The sequence below is a fragment of the Mastacembelus armatus genome, chromosome 15 (assembly GCF_900324485.2).
Source record: "Mastacembelus armatus chromosome 15, fMasArm1.2, whole genome shotgun sequence".
Classification (NCBI taxonomy): Eukaryota; Metazoa; Chordata; class Actinopteri; order Synbranchiformes; family Mastacembelidae; genus Mastacembelus; species Mastacembelus armatus.
Genome location: NC_046647.1, coordinates 17,270,600 through 17,290,073, shown reverse-complemented (window position 1 = coordinate 17,290,073; position 19,474 = coordinate 17,270,600). Strand labels below are relative to the sequence as shown.

Genomic DNA, 19,474 nt, shown 5'->3' with positions numbered 1-19,474 from the left:
GTCATCATTTACCACCAGGGGCGCAGCAGTACAAGAGAAGAGAGTGGCTGATGTATTCCCATAGTCCTTCATAATGAGACCCAGCAGAACTGAGTTATAAACATGAAGCATTTTGAAAAGGTAATGAGAAAGGTTAGCCTGAGCCTCACAGACTGGCTGGTGTGTTTAATGACTCATGGATGAGGCTGCCCTCCCGTGTCCTCTGGGCTCTCCTCCGCACATCTGCGCGTTTCACTTCCCTCTGCGGAGCTCCCTCGTTCATAGCGGAATATGTTTCTTCGCTCTGAATAAATTTGGATTAAATTCAAAATGCTGCGGGTCATTGTTGAGTCCGCTAGCGGGATCCCCAAGAAGAAACTTGGAAACCCAGATCCAATAACTACGATTGTCTTTCGAGGTGAGATAAAGTATTCACTATTACCATAATATTTATTTTTGTCTTGGGAAACCGCTGTAACTTATGCTTTAAGTTGTTTCTCGCCAAATTAATCACGATCAAACTGTCAGCTTTTCTCTCATCTGTAGAGTTTTGCACATTTTCTTTTGCAGTTAAACGAAGTCGGAGTTTATGCATATTCCTCATAGTTTAATTTATCTATTTTGGGCAATGATCCACGGAAAACACTGGGACATCCTTATAAGGTCATAGTGACTTTATCTCAAACAACAGCATCCTTTTTGGCTGCAGAAACTGCTTCTTTATTATTGTGTTTTAATTATAGCCTCCCTTAATGCATTAAGTCTGTCTTTGTTTCCTTCAGATTTGTAATTCTTTGTTGTGCTTATGCGTGTTTAATGTGGTTGCACTAGGATTCTGTTTTGAATGCATTTTGAAATACATTTAATTTATTTTGTAATGTAATTTACAGGTGAAAAGAAGAAAACTAAAGCAATTGACAATGAATTAAATCCAGTTTGGAATGAAGTAAGTGGGAAATGAACTTTATCCCATGTGGATTTATTTATTGTGAACTATTTCAACACCAAGCTACTGTATGTTAACAATAGATTATACCTGTCTCTTCCTTGTAATCACAGGTGCTTGAATTTGATCTGAAAGGTTCTTCCTTGGATACGTCGTCATTCATCGATGTAGTGGTGAAAGACTATGAGACAATCGGCAAACACAAGTATGTATAAGGTTCAGACATATTATATTAGCATGTCATATTGTTATCGTGCAACTTAACGTGTGTTTTTCTAAAAGTTAACACAAACCTGTGCTGTTCTAAATCTGACACACAAGTGTGCTCCTAACATTTTTGTCTTTGACGTGAATGAACACATGACCCACTTCCAGTATGACAAGTTGTTGCTCATTTAAACACACTGCTGCATATGAGTTTTTCCCATGACAGAGTGCAGGCAGTCATTATAGACCACCCTCCCTCCCTCCTTAAAGAAAACACACCTATGCTATGCCAGGTGGTGCAGGTAATGACTGAAAGGGAAAACCTCTAAGTCTTGCCTTTTAGGAAGATAGATGTGATTATAATCTGTGAAAGTACTTGTGTCAACTACAAGTATTACAAATATTATCCTACTTTTTTAAACAGTGTGTTTGGAAATAGTTATGAGTGTTTCCTAAGGAGCGGAGTAGCATGTTTTAACTTCACTGACTTCTGTACCCACAGGACTCACTAGGACCATGTTGAGACTTGCATTGTCAGTAAAGAAGGTGCTTTGTTTCTGGCATAGAAGCACTTTATCTCTTATGGGAGGAATGTTGCCTTAAAAGGAAAAAACAATCACTTCTTTTTAACCTTTCCCATGGTAGACTCAGACTATTGGTCATCATTGTTTGAAAGGTACATACATGCATTTTGTAACATTGTGCATCTGAGTCATTTTGTCTATATGCAGTGCAGGCAGGAAGATCAGCTAAGTAAAATAATTTCAGTACCTCTAGTGACTGACTGGGGATATTGTAAATTATTGTGAGCCAGACACATGGGGTAGCGGTGGGGGTGGATGGGTGTCTGCCACGCATGCACTTAAATATTTTTCCATGATCACTGTCGGGGGGGGGGGTGCTCTGGCTTGTCACTTCCACATCTGTGATGACTGGTAGCAGTTCAGCCTGTAATGCTTTGTGAAATTAATTGTATAGTATCAGGCTCAGGGAAAATCAGGGAAAATATTCTCTCACCCACTGCTGCACTCTAGGAAGATCTAGAAAAGGATTGTAGCTTGTCTGTGGTTCGACCACGATAAGATGTCTCTCACTATAGCAGCAATAATTACTTGTTTGTTTGGCAAATATTTTTGTATGCTATTAGTTTTGTGTGTAGTGGAAAATATATCAGCAGCTGAATTGTCCCTTGGCTCTTTTATTGTAGTTTATTTTTCTTTGATGGAGTAGTTCCAAAAAAAAAAAAAAAAAATTAAGACTAAGAGTTCAGTGTTTTGTTTTCAGGTATATATACAAAGTTAATCTGTATGAGCCAGTCCTTGCTTGTGCAAGAGTAGGAACAGTAAATTGCCATACCAGATGTCCTGTCTTCTTGCTTTACATAGCTGACCCTGTTTTCCAAGGAGAACTATTTGGTCAAAGCTTTGTATAATGATATATTAAGAAATACAGGCACAACTGTTGAGGAAAAGAGTGACTAAGAACAGAGCTCCGTTTTAATCGTGAATATAATTATGCTTGTTCTCATGTTGCTTACTTAAGACCGCCTTTCCTCCCGCCTCCTTGGCTCTGTATTTGGCCACTGGTAACTGGGCACAGGGTGTTCAACACATTCCTGTGGTAAAAGTTAATTCTTTCCAGTGGTTTTTCTTGTGCACTTTTTCTGGACTGTGTATCCGTCTGGTCCTTGTCACAGAGAAAAGTTTACCATTTGTTCTTTTGAAATATGCAACTGCTGCTCGCAAAGCAAGCTAAAGTAGAGTTTGTCTGTTGGTGATGAAGAGGTTATGTGGCACTGAATTTTAACCACAGTCAGTCAGTGAACTGAAATTGTGACATTTTGGAATCACTTTAGAAATACCTTATGTGTTGCAATCTACTGCTATCAATCACTGTTGCTACATGATTTCTGTTTGGGAGACAAAACAAATTAACAATGTAGGTGTTTCACAGTTTGTCATAATACTGAATGTGAAGAAGTGAAATTGGGAAGTGGAAACCACCAACTATCCAGAGCTACCAGTAAACATTGTGCCCAGTTCCCTCATGTGGTCATTTGCACGTTTGTAATGGTGGAACCAGCTGGCAGATATTTCTTTTAGCCATTCGTCCTTGCTGCCATTTCAGATAAAGGTGATTGTTTTTCTCCAGCTGCAACCCATGTATGATTATCTGACCAAAGGAACATTTATGTGATTTAATTTCAGGTTCATTGGCTCGGCAAAAGTCTCTCTGCGAGATTTGGCCAGTGGTCAAGTGAAGTCCCTCCCATTCAAGAATGTGTCATTAATCAATGAGAAACAACAAGCTATTGGGGTGAATACATTAAGTATAATATGATCCTAAACAGGACCCATGCACCTATATATGACATGTTTGCTATTTTATGACATGCTATACCAGCAAATGCAGCTTCAGTGCTGGTAGTAAATGATGCCTGGTGCTTTTATAGCTCAGCAGGCAGTAGCTGAGTTCTATGACATATCAATTGATATCAGAGAGATGTACAGCAGAGCTGATTATATTTGTCAGTTATGAGAAAATACGCTTTTTTCAGGCAATCATTAATTTGCTCATTGGGTATGAGCCACCTGCCAATACCACCCCAAACCTAAATGAGCCATATGATGGAAGCACCTCGCACGTGGACGCTGGTAAGTAAACACTTAACTTCAGAAATGAAAAGAGATGGTTGTATCTGAATTTTTAATTCTTGCCAGAAAATATAAAATAAAATAATCATATTACTGTCATTCATGCAAAAATGTTTACTTGGGTATGGGAGTACTGCATTTCATTACAGAAAAGGGATTATTCATTATTAGCTGCTATTGGTGCTGCTCATAGAACAATTTTAATTTTTGATAGATAAATACTTTATTCCCTCCCCAGCCACAGGTTGTCTGTTGTCATTTCATGATGGATGCAAATGACGGTGAAAAAGCAGTACAAGCATTTGGAACCTTGTTTGAAAGAAAGTTTGTCATTATTGTGACAGGCGCCAGTGAGGAGGCTGAAGAAGAGGAGGCAGATGTGGAGGGAGGAGATCAAGTTGGAAGTCCTGGAGCTCCCACCTCACCAAATCAGCCTGGGAAACCCAGCCACAAAGCGGTCCGTCTCAGCCGTAAGAGGCACAGGGCCTTGGCCAATAAACCTCAGGACTTCCAGGTATTGTCTGTGTTTGGATTACTCTGTTACTGGAGCTTCATAATTATCAGTTTAAAAGGGAATTCACATTGTTAATCACATGAATGACAGTAGGCCTCTCCAGTGTAAATATAAAATGAAGGAAGCGTCAGCCAATAATTCTCACTTACTAAACAACTGCAAATATGTGAGCATCCTTTTTCTCTTGCATCAGGGCAAACAATTTCCCATGTGATTCTTTGAGAACACATTTTTTTTTCAAACAAACCAATGGTCCTTTTTCAAAAGGGATCCAGATCATTTTTCTCACTGTTTGTTCAGCTGCCTGAATATTGCTTGCAATGTCCAGATTCGCGTTCGAGTTATCGAAGGGCGACAGCTGCCTGGCAACAACATCAAGCCTGTGGTTAAGGTGCATGTGTGTGGACAGACCCACAGAACTAGAATAAGAAGAGGAAATAACCCGTTCTTTGATGAGGTAATGAATTCATCACCACACAAAAAGATTTTCACCTTCCTTTCTTTTGAGAAATCTATTAGTGATCGCTTACTGTTGCCTCTTAACTTGCTTGTCTCTTTATAACAGCCTCTTGTCTTCTTTATTTGCCACTCAATCACTCAACACCACATTTCAATAACCTTGTTGTGCACAATACCTCAGGATGATAATAGAGCTTGAAAATTTTTTCCTGCATCTACGTTTTTATGTTTCGCAGATGTTTTTCTTCAATGTTAACATGCTCCCCGCAGAACTGTTGGATGAGAGCATTAGTCTTCGGGTGTGTAGATAATATCTTTTAATACTTTTTAAAATGAATGTACAATTAATTGTGTGAGTTTCTGCATCTGCTAAAGCTGTAATGCTGTCCTTCACAGGTTTATGACTCCTTCTCCCTTAGAGCTGATAGCCTAATAGGAGAGTTCAAGGTATGCCAATTTATGTGCCTCTTAAATCCAGGATCCTGAGCGTTACTGATTTGTTACTCACAAGCAGTGACTCAGTGTAACAGAAATGTGACTTTTATCAGCAGAAAGGTTAAAAAGTTCAAATTTTCCAATAGTATTTGCTTTTTCTTGCTTTATCCAGCTAGATGTTGGCTATGTCTATGACGAAACAGGTCAGTCTTTCAAAGTAAAATGCAAAAAAATCTTCTTTGTATATACTGAACCATATTGTGTGTATGTAGTTGAACATGTTGAATATTCTACCACACCCAGGTCATGCCATAATAAGGAAATGGCTCCTCCTGAGTGATACTGATGACTCCAGCTCTGGGGCCAGAGGTTACCTGAAAGTCAGTATAATCATTGTGGGCACAGGAGATGAGCCACCCGTGAGTACGCCTTCTTTAAAGTCACAGAGAACAACACAGTATTGGTAAAAATCATGACACACTCTCCTCGTCTTCCCTCTCCTGTGTGTAGACCGAGAGAAGAGAAATTAGTGATGAGCAGGATGACATAGAAAGCAATCTTTTGGTGCCAGCTGGTGTCACAATGCGATGGGCCACTTTGAGCCTTAAAGTCTACCGGGCTGAGGATATGCCACAAAGTAAGTGACCCATGTTAATAAGTTACTGCCTTTCTTGCAGCCTAATGCAGTCAAAACCCAAGAACTTTTAACTTTCTGTTGCAGTGGATGACGCCTTTGTTCAGACAGTAAAGCAAGTCTTTGGAGGGGATGGAGACAAGAAAAACTTGGTGGATCCATATTTGGAAGTCAGCTTTGCAGGGAAGAAGGTATTTCAAGTTTAAAGTGAAAAAACAACAAATTTAAAAATGTATTTACTGTATCGTTGTCGATTGATGAGCATATATTTTTGTTTTAGCTGCGCTCTAAAATCATTGAAAAAAATGCTAATCCAGAGTGGAATCAACTCATCAATCTCCAAGTCAAGGTTAGAAAAATACGCATCCAGAGAGGAACTTAAGGGCTCGATTCAAATTTAGAAAACATTTCAACCTTCAGCATAAATGAACACATACTGTTTCCACCCTCTAGTTCCCATCCATGTGTGAATGCATCAAGCTGACTATGTATGACTGGTAAGAGCTGAATTTTATGCACACCAACCTGCACGTGTGGAAAATATCACAACTGATCCCTGACACACCAGTTTACATTTCACAGGGATCGGCTGACCAGGGATGATGCCATTGGAACAACCTTTTTGAATCTGAGCAAAATTTCATCCTCTGGTGGTGAGATCGAAGGTAATCGTATCTGTATTTTTGGAGTGATTGTTGTCGCTCTGTTTTACATTTTTATATTGCGACATTTGACATTTAATATATATGTGTTGTTTAATTTACATTTCTTTTTCATTGAAAACAGAAAAAGGGGCTGAAAATCTCAACACAGTGTCTGAATGTATGTAAGAATTGGTCATCTTTATGTTTTATCTCTAATTTTAATTTTTTACGGTCTTGTTGCAAATACGACTATTATGTTCATAGAAACACAAGCTATGCTGCATAGTAGAAGCTTATTTCAGCATGATTGTGGAAATGAGTGTTTTCTATTTCTATATCCCACACACTGTATTGTTTTATAAGCGGCTGTTCAGATGGGGTTTTTAAGCAAAATATATATGTGTTACAGCGAGCACTGCAGCATCACAGCTGGGTTTTCTCCCAGCCTTTGGGCCTTGCTATGTCAACCTGTATGGCAGCCCAAGAGAATTCACTGGCCTACCAGACCCTTATGAGGAGCTTAACTTCGGCAAAGTAAGACTACCCAATCATCTCAGTGCTGAGAGACCAGTATAGAATAGATATGTGCAATTTTACCTTAACAAGTATGAATACGCAAGGTTTTTGCTTCTGGATTAGGGTGAAGGGGTTGCTTACAGAGGGAGGGTCCTTGTTGAACTGTCCACTCAGCTGGATGGAAAGATTGATAAAAACCTTGATGACATCTCCAGCGATGACATTCTGGTGGCACAGGTATAAATTGCAGTATTTTAACCCTGCCATTCTGTAAATACTAGTGTCCCCTTTCTTCTTTGATTAAATTCCAACCCTTAAGCTACATAATCTCTATGTTTTCATACATTTCTTAATTAGTTTCTCATTGACAGTGGTATAATAGTGTGGGTTTTAAGAGTTTTCCTGTGTGGTCAGAAACAGAGACATGGTATTTTAAATTGAAAGTGATTCGAAAAAGGAAATATTTGTGCTTTAATCTCTAACACTGTCATATCCTTTTTTTAATGGAGTGCAGAAATACCAGCGACGGAGGAAGTACTCCCTGTGTGCTGTGTTCCACAGTGCATGCATGCTCCAAGAGCCGGGCGAGCCAATTCAGTTCGAGGTCAGCATTGGTAACTATGGCAACAAGCTGGACTCCACCTGCAAGCCACTGGCGTCCACCACACAGTACAGCTTTGCTGTATTTGATGGTACGAAAAGAAGGAATCTGCAACAACTGAAAAAATGACTCTACAGTTCATGAGTCATGTTCATGTTCATCCTCATGTTATGTAATTTAGGGTGTTTTAATATATTTCTGGCCCATGATCAGGTTTTTGGCTTCTGACATTTTACTGTCACAACAAGTAGAACAATGAAAGAGGTCTAAATATACTGTATGATAAGTCATCCCTATTAAATGTAATTATATTCAAATTGATATCAAACAAATAACAGTTATGAGTAAAGCACATTACTAGAACTCCACTGTAACAGACGACATTGGACAGTTCCTTTTAGCTACACTGTTTATCTGGATATACACATCAGTCTGTATGTTTCAGACCAAAGAGAATGCCCAGAACCACACAGACAGCAAATGTTAGTATGTGGTAAACTCTACAACGTGCGTTTAAAATGACTGGGTATAATTTTGTTTCCCACAGGTAATCACTACTATTACCTGCCCTGGGGTGACACTAAGCCTGTAGTGATTCTCACTTCATACTGGGAGGACATCAGCCACCGTCTGGACACTGTTAATGTTCTCCTCCTCATAGCTGATAGACTGGTGAGACAAAGTCAGTGTTTGTCTGTTGCGCAGGTCTGTACAGGTAGTACTGCCCAGTCATTTTTTTGCCTGTGTGAATGTCTATCTTAGGAGTCCCACCTTACCTCTTTGAAAACAGCCATCTTTGCCAAGGTCCCAGAGAATCATCTGGTAGAGATTTGGGTTAAACTCATCAACCAACTAATTGAAGACCTTCACAGGTAAGACAGGACCAGACAGCTCTTACATCACACCTGCACTGTAGGCTGTATACAGTCATGCATTAATGTCTGTTTGCATTACTAAAATGTAGTATGGGTAATGCCGTTAGGTCACATATATTTCCAGGTGTCTGTCTGTGTTGCCATCTGGTGTTGTGTTACTTCTTTGTTCGACAGTTTTCAGCTTCCAGTGCTGGAGGGCCAGCCCCATATTACCGCACTGGATCTCCAACTAAAAAACCTGCGTGATGCTGCCTTAGACAGTATCAAACAGATGGCCAGTCGCATGAGGGAAGAGGCTACAGATGTTAAGGCTACGGTTGCTGACATTGAAGACTGGCTGGACAGAATCAAACAGTTTGCAGAAGAGGTCAGGAAAGAAAAACTACTCCATGGTTGCATACATTTTTGCTCCCTACTCTAACAGACCTAATGGTGTATCTGTACATAGCTAACAAAGATATGACTAAAACTTGAATTATCTAACTGAAATGTTTTCTGTCTGTATCAGCCTCAGAACAGTATGCCAGATGTGATCATCTGGATGTTGAGAGGAGAGAAGCGGGTGGCTTATGCTCGCGTCCCAGCAAACCAGATCCTGTATTCCAGCTTCAGTGAGCCGGCCTGTGGCAAACACTGTGGACAGACCCAGACCATCTTCCTGCAGGTACAAGACTAGTCAACTGACAGTAGCACATTTATAGTCTTAAACATATGGGTCAATGTTACACTTTAGAAAGAGCCAGTTCTCACTCTCATAATTTTTTCAGTACCCCATGGACAAAAACAAAGGTGTGAAGATCCCTGTCCAGCTGCGGGTCAACATGTGGCTCGGTCTGTCTGCCCATGAGAAGAAGTTCAACAGCTTTTCAGAAGGGAATTTCAGTGTTTATGCTGAAATGGTACAGTAACTAGACAGAACATTAGCTATTTCAAAAAATATATATACATGCACATATCTAATTTTAGCTGTGTTTTCCCTCATGTTCTCTATTCAGTATGAGAACCAGGCTCAGGTGTTTGGGAAGTGGGGAACAACTGGTCTGGTTGGTCGCCATAAGTTCTCAGATGTTACTGGAAAGGTGAAACTTAAACAGGAACGCTTTCTGCCACCACGCGGATGGGAATGGGAGGGAGACTGGTTTGTTGACCCTGAGCGATGGTAAGTTTAAGAAACTCACTTTATCACACACAAGCACACACGCAAACAGCCCATTGTGATTCATGGTTTGTACAGTTTCAAGTACAAACATCCTGTTATCACTGTTCAGTTAAACACACTCAAGAATCACGCTCATATTTCAGCGCTCTCCCCCCCTTAATTGCCAGCCTTCATAATGAATGCCTTGACCAGTCACAACACAGAACCATATCCAGAACACAATTACAGGAAATGAAAAGGAATGTTGGCATCAGCTGGTGTTTTGGTTGAAGGAAATCTTATTCCTTCTTTTAGTGCCTGCTACCTCCGTGTTTACAGTCTCCCAGTGAAACTCATGTAAATAATGAATCCAGTCTTCCTGAGCTGTTAACATGATCCTACATACCTGCTGTCTGAGTCATGAACCTGTGTGCTGTTGTGGGGTTTTATACAGTCTTCTGACAGAAGCAGACGCAGGCCACACAGAGTTCACAGACGAAGTGTTTCAGAATGAAACACGTTTCCCTGGTGGGGAGTGGAAGCCAGCTGCAGAGCCCTACACAGACGTGGTACGACATAGTGTTTATAAGATACCTGAACTAAAATCTGTCTATTCATGCTTGTTTTCAGTGTTATTAGTTTCTCGTGTGCTGCTTTGTTCAGGTAGGTTGCTTTGCAGTTGCATTTACCCAAATAAGGTTCTGACTCTTATGGAGCAGGTCATGCATATTTATGGTGCCATTAATAACTGTAACAAGCTAATATTCGTATATTACTGAGTGTGTTAAATTGTAATCAATGTTCAAATTAAATAATTTCATGTCCATTAGATTGGAATGAAAAGGAAATATAGATTTTAATGTTTGAAGTGCTTAATGCTGCAAACATACACATATACATCACATAAATTAATGACAGGTGTGTCTGTGTTATGTATAGAATGGAGAAAAAGCTCAAAGCCCAGGAGAGTTTGAGTGTCCACCTGGATGGGCCTGGGAGGATGAGTGGACCTTTGACAGCAACAGAGCTGTTGATGAGAAAGGTAAATCTTTAAAATCTTTGCCCAGTTTTCATGTTTACAACACTAACTAGATTTGTTCATTGCTGTCTTTTGGCATTAGGTTGGGAATACGGAGTTACCATTCCTCCAGATGATAAGCCCAAGTCCTGGGTTGCAGCAGAGAAGATGTACCATGTCCATCGCAGGAAGAGACTCATAAGACCAAGGAGGAAGATATCCGATAAAGCTGCTGCTGCTGAGGTGAATAAAAAGTAGATTTGATATGCAGTATGTTATGAGCGCAGTTTCTAATTTTTCTTTCCTACATTTCTTTTCTACAGAGACATGAACCAGGGGAAGGCTGGGAATACTCTTCCCTGATTGGCTGGAAATTCCACAGGAAGGAACGCTCCTCTGACACTTTCCGCCGCCGCCGATGGAGGAGAAAGATGGTCCCATCCGACCGCATTGGGGCCTCCGCTATCTTCAAACTGGAAGGGGCATTAGTGGGTCTTTTTTAACTCCTCTGAGAAAAATTGCTGAATTAGTGTTGTACTCTTTAAAAATGTCCCCCGGCGAGGCAGTTGTCATGGTAACGGGAGTTATTTTATGCCATGTGAGTCATATCCTGTCATTATTCTCCTGCATGTGCCTGTTTCTCTAAGATCTAGGCAACTCAGGAAGTTTATTCAAGTTCTGCATTTTTTTCTGCAATATTTCATTTCCATTTTGCCCATGTTTCTGTCAAGTGTGACTCGAAGCACCTCACCCTGCATTTCATTAACAGGGTGTTGACGTGGACGAGAAGGCCAGTAAAGCGGATGCGGCCAAACTGTTTGGTGCTAACACACCCACTGTTTCCTGCCACTTTAGCCGTAAGTAGTTGGGTTAGAAAAAACTTAATTCCTGGTCACTGATGTTGATTAAAGGTTTTATATATTGTTTCTTAAAACTTCCTGCTTGGTCTTGAAGCTAGATAATAGAGAGTCATGGCGTCTGAAACTTTGGGATAAATACATGCCCATACCTTATCAGCAGTGGATCAGATGTCCTGGGAGGTTGTGCAGTTGTTTTTGCATGTTGCTAAAAAATGATCTACCCCCAGGGTCTTACATGTACCATCTGAGGGTGTATGTGTACCAGGCGAGGAATCTTTGTGCCATGGACAAAGATAGTTTCTCAGGTAATAAGAAAGCACCAAGTTTATTGTACAGTATAAATATGACCCTGATTAGAAGGAATTTATCACTGTGAATCTACTCATGATGTACTAAATGATATTTCCTATTTCATAAGTCTCCACGATCCAAATGTCACACCTATGGCCTCACATTTCAATCCCAATAATGCTCTGGTCTTCTTCAGATCCTTACGCCCATGTGTCATTCCTACATGTGAGTAAGACCACAGAATTGATAAGGGCCACACTGAACCCCACATGGGATCAGACTCTTATCTTTGAGGACATTGAAATCTATGGAGACCCACAGAACATTGCTCACAACCCTCCTGACGTGGTGTTAGAGCTGTATGACAGTGATCAAGTGGTACGTGATGGGCTTACTCTGCCAAATACCTGATCAAAATGTAAAGGTAGAATTGTCAAATTGAAAGAAAAGAACAACTGGATTTTCTAAGGGTACTGCTCTACTTTATTCTCTAGGGTAAGGATGAGCCTATGGGCCGTTGCACTTGTCCTCCAGTAGTAAAACTGAACCCCAGTGTTGCTGTCAGTCCTAAGCTGCTGTGGTTCCCAGTCACCAGAAAGGGCCTCAGTGCTGGAGAGGTACTGGTAGCTGCGGAGCTTCTACTAAAGGACAAGGTATAAGAAACACTAACAAAAATAAAATACTGTAACTTAACTTTATGAAACCATACTTATGAAGTGATGCTGTGCTTTGCCCTGTAGGTGAATGACAGCAATCTTCCCCTGAATCCTCCTCGGCGTGGGGAGAAGCTCTACATGGTTCCCCAGGGTATCAGGCCTGTAGTGCAACTCACTGCAATCGAGGTATGCCACCAAGCCATCCAGCACCTTTGCCAGCAGCTACAATTTCCCCTCACACACATTGCATGATTAGACAAGACCAGCCCAACCCCATGATTTCTGCTGTGGTTGCATTTCTCATCTGCAACTCCCTTCCTTCTTTTGTTTTTTTTCCTGTCACCATGCTTGTCTGTTGATTAGCCCATTGGTGGTAGTAGGTGGATCAATAACTAATGAATTAATTTATTCGATACCAGGTTTTGACTTGGGGCTTGAGGAACATGAAGCCCTACCAGTTGGCCACAGTTTCTTGTCCCAGTTTGATAGTGGAATGTGGCGGTGAGATCGTTCAAACTGCTGTCATCAAGAACTTCAAAAAGAACCCAAACTTCCCTGGATCTGTTCTGCTTCTCAAAGTGGTATTGACCCTCAACCTTTCTAAAGATAGTCAGATACTTGGAAGTTTGTCATATGTAGTTTTGAAATATTTTGTTACATCACCTGTTCTCTCACTACTTATTTAGCTTCTTCCCAAAGATGAGATGTACACCCCTCCTATCGTACTAAAGGTAATCGACCAACGACCTTTTGGTAGAAAACCTGTAGTGGGTCAGTGCACTATCGACACTCTGGAGGAGTTCCGCTGTGATCCATATCATGTAAACAGCGAAGTCTGCATGTCTGCTCGAGGTATATACTGTGCACTCATGCATTAATTATCACATGTTTATGCACACACGGCTACAGTACAGTAGAGATTAAGTGTTCCACTAACTTTGCAGTGGCAATGATAGCTGCTTCCCAGGGAGATGCTGTCATAGACATGGAGGAGAGACCAATCTTGAAACCTCAGGTAAATAAAAAGATTTCACATTAAAGGTATGACAAGATTTAATGTCTACTTTTTATTGCAGTTAACTAGACCAATAGAAAACCAGTGTTCACTGATTTCTTTCCTCTTTTAGCTTCAAACAGAAAAGGTGAGATTCTCTCTTTTCACAGATAGTGTGTTGATAACATCTCTCAAAATACTAAGCTCATCATTCATTTCCATTATGTAGGAGGAGGCAGTAGACTGGTGGAGTAAGTTCTATGCCTCAGTTGGACAGCAGGAGAAGTGTGGACCTTACCTGCAAAAGGGATATGACACATTACAGGTAAGAACATGTCATGGCACAAAACCAATTGAATCAGTGCTTAAATCTGCGTTGGTTATACAAGCTGCAGCTAGTTAACTGGGACTGCCAAGACTGACATAAGATAGTCCTAGTTGTTTTTGGAGATGAGAGTTTGCAGCATTTTATAGTAACAGTAAAAAGAAGTTTTTTTCACAAGCAAACATCTGAAAATAAAGAACATTAAGACAAATGTAAAGTATTCTCCCACTGGGATGTATTAGTGACATGTGATTTGCTAACCTTTAATGTGTCTGTTATTTTGTCATGTGGTTTTTAGGTATATAACAGTGAGCTAGAGCATGTTGCCCAGTTCCATGGGCTCACTGATTTCTGCAGCACTTTCAAACTTCATCGAGGAAAGACTGAAGATGAAGAAGAAGATCCTTCTGTGGTGGGAGAGTTCAAGGTGTGTTACTTTCTGTCACACAACATCCCACTGTGTCTGATCCACTGCTGTAGTAGCAGTGGCATTTATTGAAACTGCAAATCTTTTTCTCCTAGCCTTTGTCTGCCCTCTGGTGGATTATCTAAAAACTGATTTTGCAGGGAGGACACAACATAGTGTGGGAGTAGCCAACCCTGGTCCTCAAAGGCCACTTCCCTGCTTGGTTTTCAACTGTCCCTGCACTATCCACTGCTGATGACCAGGATCAGGTACTGTATGTTCAGCCAATCAAAAGCAGGAAGAGCATAGATAGTTGGAAAACAAGCAGGGTAGTGGCTCTTGAGGAACATGGCTTGGCTATCCCTGCTGCAGTGGAACATGGTAAACTGGGTAGAATAAAGTTTTCTGTGTTAAATGAAAAGATCTGATACAATTTCATTTGTAGGAAAGTTGTTTTCTATTGTGACACTTTAAAACTACAGAGATATTTCATTTATCACTTCCAAATTTATATTCTAGTGAGTGATCTTAATTTGTTTTCAGGGAGGTATTATGTAACCAATGGTGCTTTACTCTTTATTGGTATGCAGGGCTCATTCAAGATTTACCCACTGCCTGATGACCCAGGGGTGCCAGTTCCACCCCGCCAGTTCAAGGAGCTTCCTGAGAGTGGACCTCAGGAGTGTCTGGTCAGAATATATATAGTCCGCTGTATTGACCTGCAGCCTAAAGACACAAATGGCATGGTAAGTTTTGTATGAAACTATAACTGAACAACTGCCCTGGTACAGTAAAAAAACACTATCCAGATCTGAGTCAAAATTACTGTATGAGCTAGATCTGTATAAAATGTAAAGGATGCTTGAAACTAGTGAAGCTTAGAGCATTTTTGTGTTCTAATTTCAGTGTGACCCATACATTAAGATAACATTGGGGAAGAAAACACTGGATGACAGAGACCACTACAAACCAAATACCCTTAATCCTGAGTTTGGGAGGTGTGACAATGACTTTTTGTTCATTTTATTTTCATTCAAATAATTAAAACCGATTAGTTTTAGTTTGTGTAGGTACATAGATGAGCAACCTGACATCATAACTTGCATTTTTGTCCAGGATGTTTGAGGTGTCCTGCTTCCTGCCTCAAGATAAGGACCTGAAGATTTCTGTATATGACTTTGACTTACTGAGCAGAGATGAAAAAGTGGGTGAGACAGTCATCGATTTGGAGAACAGACTTCTGTCCCGTTTCAGGTCCTGCTGTGGTTTGCCACAGACTTACTGTGTGTAAGTATGCATGCTGTGTGTTTATGTGCACTTGATAGTGCCTACAAATATGACATCTATATCATGTTGATGTCGGCCAGAGAATTCTCTTTGGATGTTTCAGATTCTTACAGCCAAACCTGTAAAGCACTACCTTACCTATATGAGGTTAAGGTAAAATAACATGTACAAGGCTCAATTGTACATTTTCTTGCAGGTCCGGGATCAATCAGTGGAGAGACCAACTAAAGCCTTCTCAAATCCTCCAGAATGTGGCTAGAGTGAGAGGTCTTCCTCCTCCACGCATAGAGGGAGATGGATGCTCTTTGTCTTTCTCAGGAAAACTATACAACCTGCAAGATTTTGGTACTTCTTCATACTACTTCTTGTTCATAGAATTACTACTTCTATTTTCTCACTGCTAGAATTGTAAAGAATTAGTAATAAATACTGACTACTGTTGCTGGATTTTGTTCACATTCTGACTGTTTATTTAATATTAACATGCATTAATGTCTGGCTTATGAAATATGTCACATCCTTTGCAGAAGCAAACACTGTGATCCACCCACACTTGGGCCCAGCCAGCGAGAGACTGGCTCTTCATGTCCTCAAAAATCAGGGCTTGGTACCAGAGCATGTGGAGACCAGAACCCTGTGCAGCTCACACCAACCTAATCTCTCCCAGGTTAGAGCAAAAGCACTGTGTTTGGGTTTTTAGTAAAGTTCTATGTATTATGTTCTAAAAAATGATTCAGTAGTATGACCAAAAAAGACTTTCTTTTCTAAAACTACAGGGACGGATTCAAATGTGGGTAGACATTTTCCCCAAGAACCTTGGTTTGCCAGGGCCTCCATTTGATATCATTCCACGCAAAGCCAAGAAGTACGAAGCATTTGACAAAATATTATTATTTTAACATAATGCACTGAAGCATAATCTATAATGGTAGCTTTATGGAAAGCTATAATGGTATATTTAAAACAGGTACTTCTTGCGGGCCATCATTTGGAACACAACTGATGTCACTTTGGATGAAACAAGCATCACTGGAGAAAGCATGAGTGACATCTATGTTAAAGGGTACAATACTTTCCTCATTTGTTAGTGTTGTCTTTTATAGGTACACTGTAATTTATTTAAATATGCATTTTCCTATATGTTTACCAATACTTAACATTGACATGTTCCCTAGATGGATGCCAGGAATGGAGGAGGACAAGCAGAAGACTGACGTCCACTACAGATCCTTGGATGGAGACGGCAATTTTAATTGGAGGTTCGTCTTTGGGTTTGACTATCTGCCTGCAGAACAGCTCTGTGTCGTCTCAAGGAAAGTAAGTGAAATCATAGATCAGAAATAAAGGCTCACGTTAGTGTTCGTAACCGTACCATTTCTCCTGTGATGGTGTGATAAATGTTAAGTAATGATAAATAAATTGTCTTTTTACAGGAACATTTTTGGAATCTGGACAAAACTGAGTTCAGGATTCCTCCTAAACTGACCATCCAGATATGGGACAATGACAAATTCTCCCTGGATGACTATTTAGGTAAAACATTTTTGTAATTAAACCTATGCCATGACCAGACAAAGGGAAACCCTTTAAAGACAAAGATCTTCTATGTTCACTGTATTTATATGCCAAAAATACACGTAATATTTTTCCATATCACAGGTTCAGTTGAGCTGGACCTACTCAGTCTGATCCCCCCTGCTAAGACCCCAGAAAAGTGCAGCCTGAAGATGTTGCCAGGGATGGCATGCACAGTCTCCGCCAAAAAGCCACAACCCAACTCACTCTTCGCCCAGAAGTCCGTACGAGGCTGGTGGCCATGTGCGATTGAGCAGGATGGGAAACATGTGCTTGGTGTATGTTTATGCCCACAGTGCAATCCTTAGCTAAGTGTTTTTAACCTGGTGTCTGTTTAAGACTGTGTGAATATTTCACAGGGGAAAGTAGAGATGACCCTGGAAATAGTTGATGAGAAGGAGATGGATGAGAGACCTGCTGGGAAAGGCAGAGATGAGCCTAACATGAATCCTAAATTGGACTCACCTAAGTAAGAAACAAGACTGAAACAAAACAATAATTTGTTTTTTAACACTAATTTACATATTGTGAACATTGTTGTGTGTCTCCATTCAACAGCCGCCCTGACACATCATTCTTCTGGTTTACAAACCCATGCAAGACCATGAAGTTCATAGTTTGGCGCAGATTCAAATGGGTTTTCATTGTAGGGGTTCTTCTTCTGCTTGTTCTCTTGTTCCTGGGGATCCTGTTTTACTCTCTGCCTGTAAGATCACTCTTAATTTAATTTAGTTTTCAGTTATTTCTGAAACTAGCACAAATGTATTTTTCCATCACAACACTTGACTAATGGTATTACTACTGGTCTAGTTAACTCAGAAATGTATTCTTCTCCCCACAGAATTATATCTCAATGAAGATCGTGAAGCCTTTCTCTTAAGGAGCTTTGCAAAGAAGTTGTCTACCTTGCTGCAGCAGAATCTTCAGGACTGTTGCTGTATCTCAGAAATATGCAATAACTTTCTCTGCTGATGCCAAGGGAAACTGAGATTCATTATTCTCTTTTTGCATAACCAGAGCTGTCTATTTTTATTTTTGGCACTCTCACTATTATTTGTACTGGATCTCTTTTGTAACACATTGTCTCTCTTATAATACAATTTTTGAAACAAATATGACATTTGATGTAATGAAAATCTTCATATGTTGTTATAAGTGTGAATTTATGTTTGGTATATTCTGTAAAGAAGTATGAACAGCTAACTGTGCACTGTTTGCTTCCTTAGCTATACTGTTAGAAGGAGCACACATTTGTCTACCATTCAGTGAGTAACACGTAAAATGAATGGAAACTGGTCATGAGGACAAGTTAGAGATAAATGTTAGGGACAAATTCAACAGCCTCCCCACTCTAGTTGTGATGTTCCCACTATAGCTGCTGAATAATTCCTTTCATAGAGACCAATGTACGGTATTTCTCATTTTCAAATGTTTTAAACTACATCAAATCTTTTGAAAATGAATAAAATGTAAAAAATGTAATCTATGTTATTCACCTTATCAGTCTCAAAAGTGCATTGTATTTAATAAACTTAGTTCAAAGTAGTAGTTCGAGGTTCAAAGGGGAGAAGTATAAAGAGCATAAAAATATCAAGTACAAATATCTCAAAAATACAGTAGGCTACAGGGGTAAACGTATTTACTTAGCACAACTGTGGATGGTAAAGTTTGACATTGAGATTTTGATATTCGTTTTGAATATATCTAAAGTCCGCTGTAGTTTCCCAGACACAGTAGGTACGGAATCCTGTGACTTATTATTTTCTTGCGTGCACCAATCACAAAGACCACAAAGATTCAAAGCTTCAAGGCTTCAGTCAACTAACAGTCAGGCCAACTCAAAATAGAACTTCACAACGTAGCTATTACTGCACCTGGGCACTCATTTATTTACATGAGCTACTTGTTTGTAGCTGTCACTGACAACAGCAAAAAAGAAAAATTCCCGTTTTCTTGTTTTTGTTTAGTAAAACGAAATATCGGAAGAACGGACACTTTCGTTTTCCCGTTTTGGTCCGAGCCGGTTGCTCTTGCTGGTATTGTTGTGTCTTTCATTTTGGGCTGTATGGATGTATTGGAAGAATACTGGGAATTAGTCACAAATTATTCCAGAGTGGACAGTCCTATTAGCGTGGCCAGCCCAGTGACTGTCAGCCAGGCTGGTTGAGACCATGGGGTAGATCTATACAGGGTGACGTAGAGTTACGAACCGCAAGAATGAAGCCAATTCATTCGCCATTTTTGGCCGTTATTTGATGTCGCCATGTTGCTTTTGTGGAGCCGGAAGTACTATATTTGGACAACAAGGCAGACGAGCACTGAGCCAATCAGCAACGAGCCTGTTGAACGTACACGCCTCCTGGAGAGAGCGGCTAAAACTGATCCAGTCCTATCTGACATTAGCCGTAAGCCTTAGCCTAATATATAATATCACGAAGTGATGGGCAGGTGAAGCCTCAT

At 40.3% G+C, this 19,474-nt stretch overlaps 1 protein-coding gene across 2 annotated transcripts; it reads left to right on the top strand.

Annotated features, from left to right (window-relative positions):
- The first annotated feature begins 102 nt into the window (after positions 1-102).
- myofl (myoferlin like) lies at positions 103-18,217 on the top strand. Of its 2 annotated transcripts, XM_026309596.1 has the most exons (54): positions 103-397; positions 870-925; positions 1,039-1,130; positions 3,340-3,448; positions 3,690-3,786; positions 4,131-4,300; positions 4,629-4,757; positions 4,996-5,058; positions 5,156-5,206; positions 5,367-5,397; positions 5,498-5,613; positions 5,705-5,831; positions 5,916-6,019; positions 6,109-6,177; positions 6,282-6,325; positions 6,411-6,493; positions 6,615-6,650; positions 6,882-7,006; positions 7,112-7,225; positions 7,503-7,680; positions 8,137-8,261; positions 8,352-8,461; positions 8,639-8,831; positions 8,973-9,128; positions 9,232-9,363; positions 9,460-9,623; positions 10,057-10,171; positions 10,542-10,644; positions 10,724-10,863; positions 10,944-11,108; positions 11,390-11,477; positions 11,708-11,785; positions 11,968-12,149; positions 12,266-12,424; positions 12,512-12,613; positions 12,847-13,008; positions 13,114-13,279; positions 13,372-13,442; positions 13,555-13,569; positions 13,651-13,746; positions 14,045-14,173; positions 14,743-14,898; positions 15,059-15,150; positions 15,269-15,439; positions 15,636-15,784; positions 15,967-16,106; positions 16,216-16,304; positions 16,407-16,502; positions 16,615-16,756; positions 16,873-16,972; positions 17,099-17,292; positions 17,374-17,483; positions 17,573-17,720; positions 17,856-18,217. In XM_026309596.1, the coding sequence occupies exons 1-54, from the start codon at positions 310-312 to the stop codon at positions 17,892-17,894; spliced, it is 6,159 nt and encodes a 2,052-aa protein (XP_026165381.1). In that variant the 5' UTR covers positions 103-309; the 3' UTR covers positions 17,895-18,217. The 2 variants fall into 2 exon arrangements, with proteins under 2 accessions (XP_026165381.1, XP_026165382.1); XM_026309597.1 differs by lacking the exon at positions 13,555-13,569.
- The last annotated feature ends 1,257 nt before the right edge of the window (positions 18,218-19,474 follow it).

What these genes read in the sequence shown, in the direction of transcription:
- myofl (XM_026309596.1), top strand. Translation starts at nt 310, where the DNA reads ATGCTGCGGGTCATTGTTGAGTCCGCTAGCGGGATCCCCAAGAAGAAA. An exon ending in ATAAACCTCAGGACTTCCAG is followed by an intron (nt 4,301 to 4,628) that starts GTATTGTCTGTG and finishes TGCAATGTCCAG; the next exon opens with ATTCGCGTTCGAGTTATCGA. An exon ending in GGACAAAGATAGTTTCTCAG is followed by an intron (nt 11,786 to 11,967) that starts GTAATAAGAAAG and finishes GGTCTTCTTCAG; the next exon opens with ATCCTTACGCCCATGTGTCA.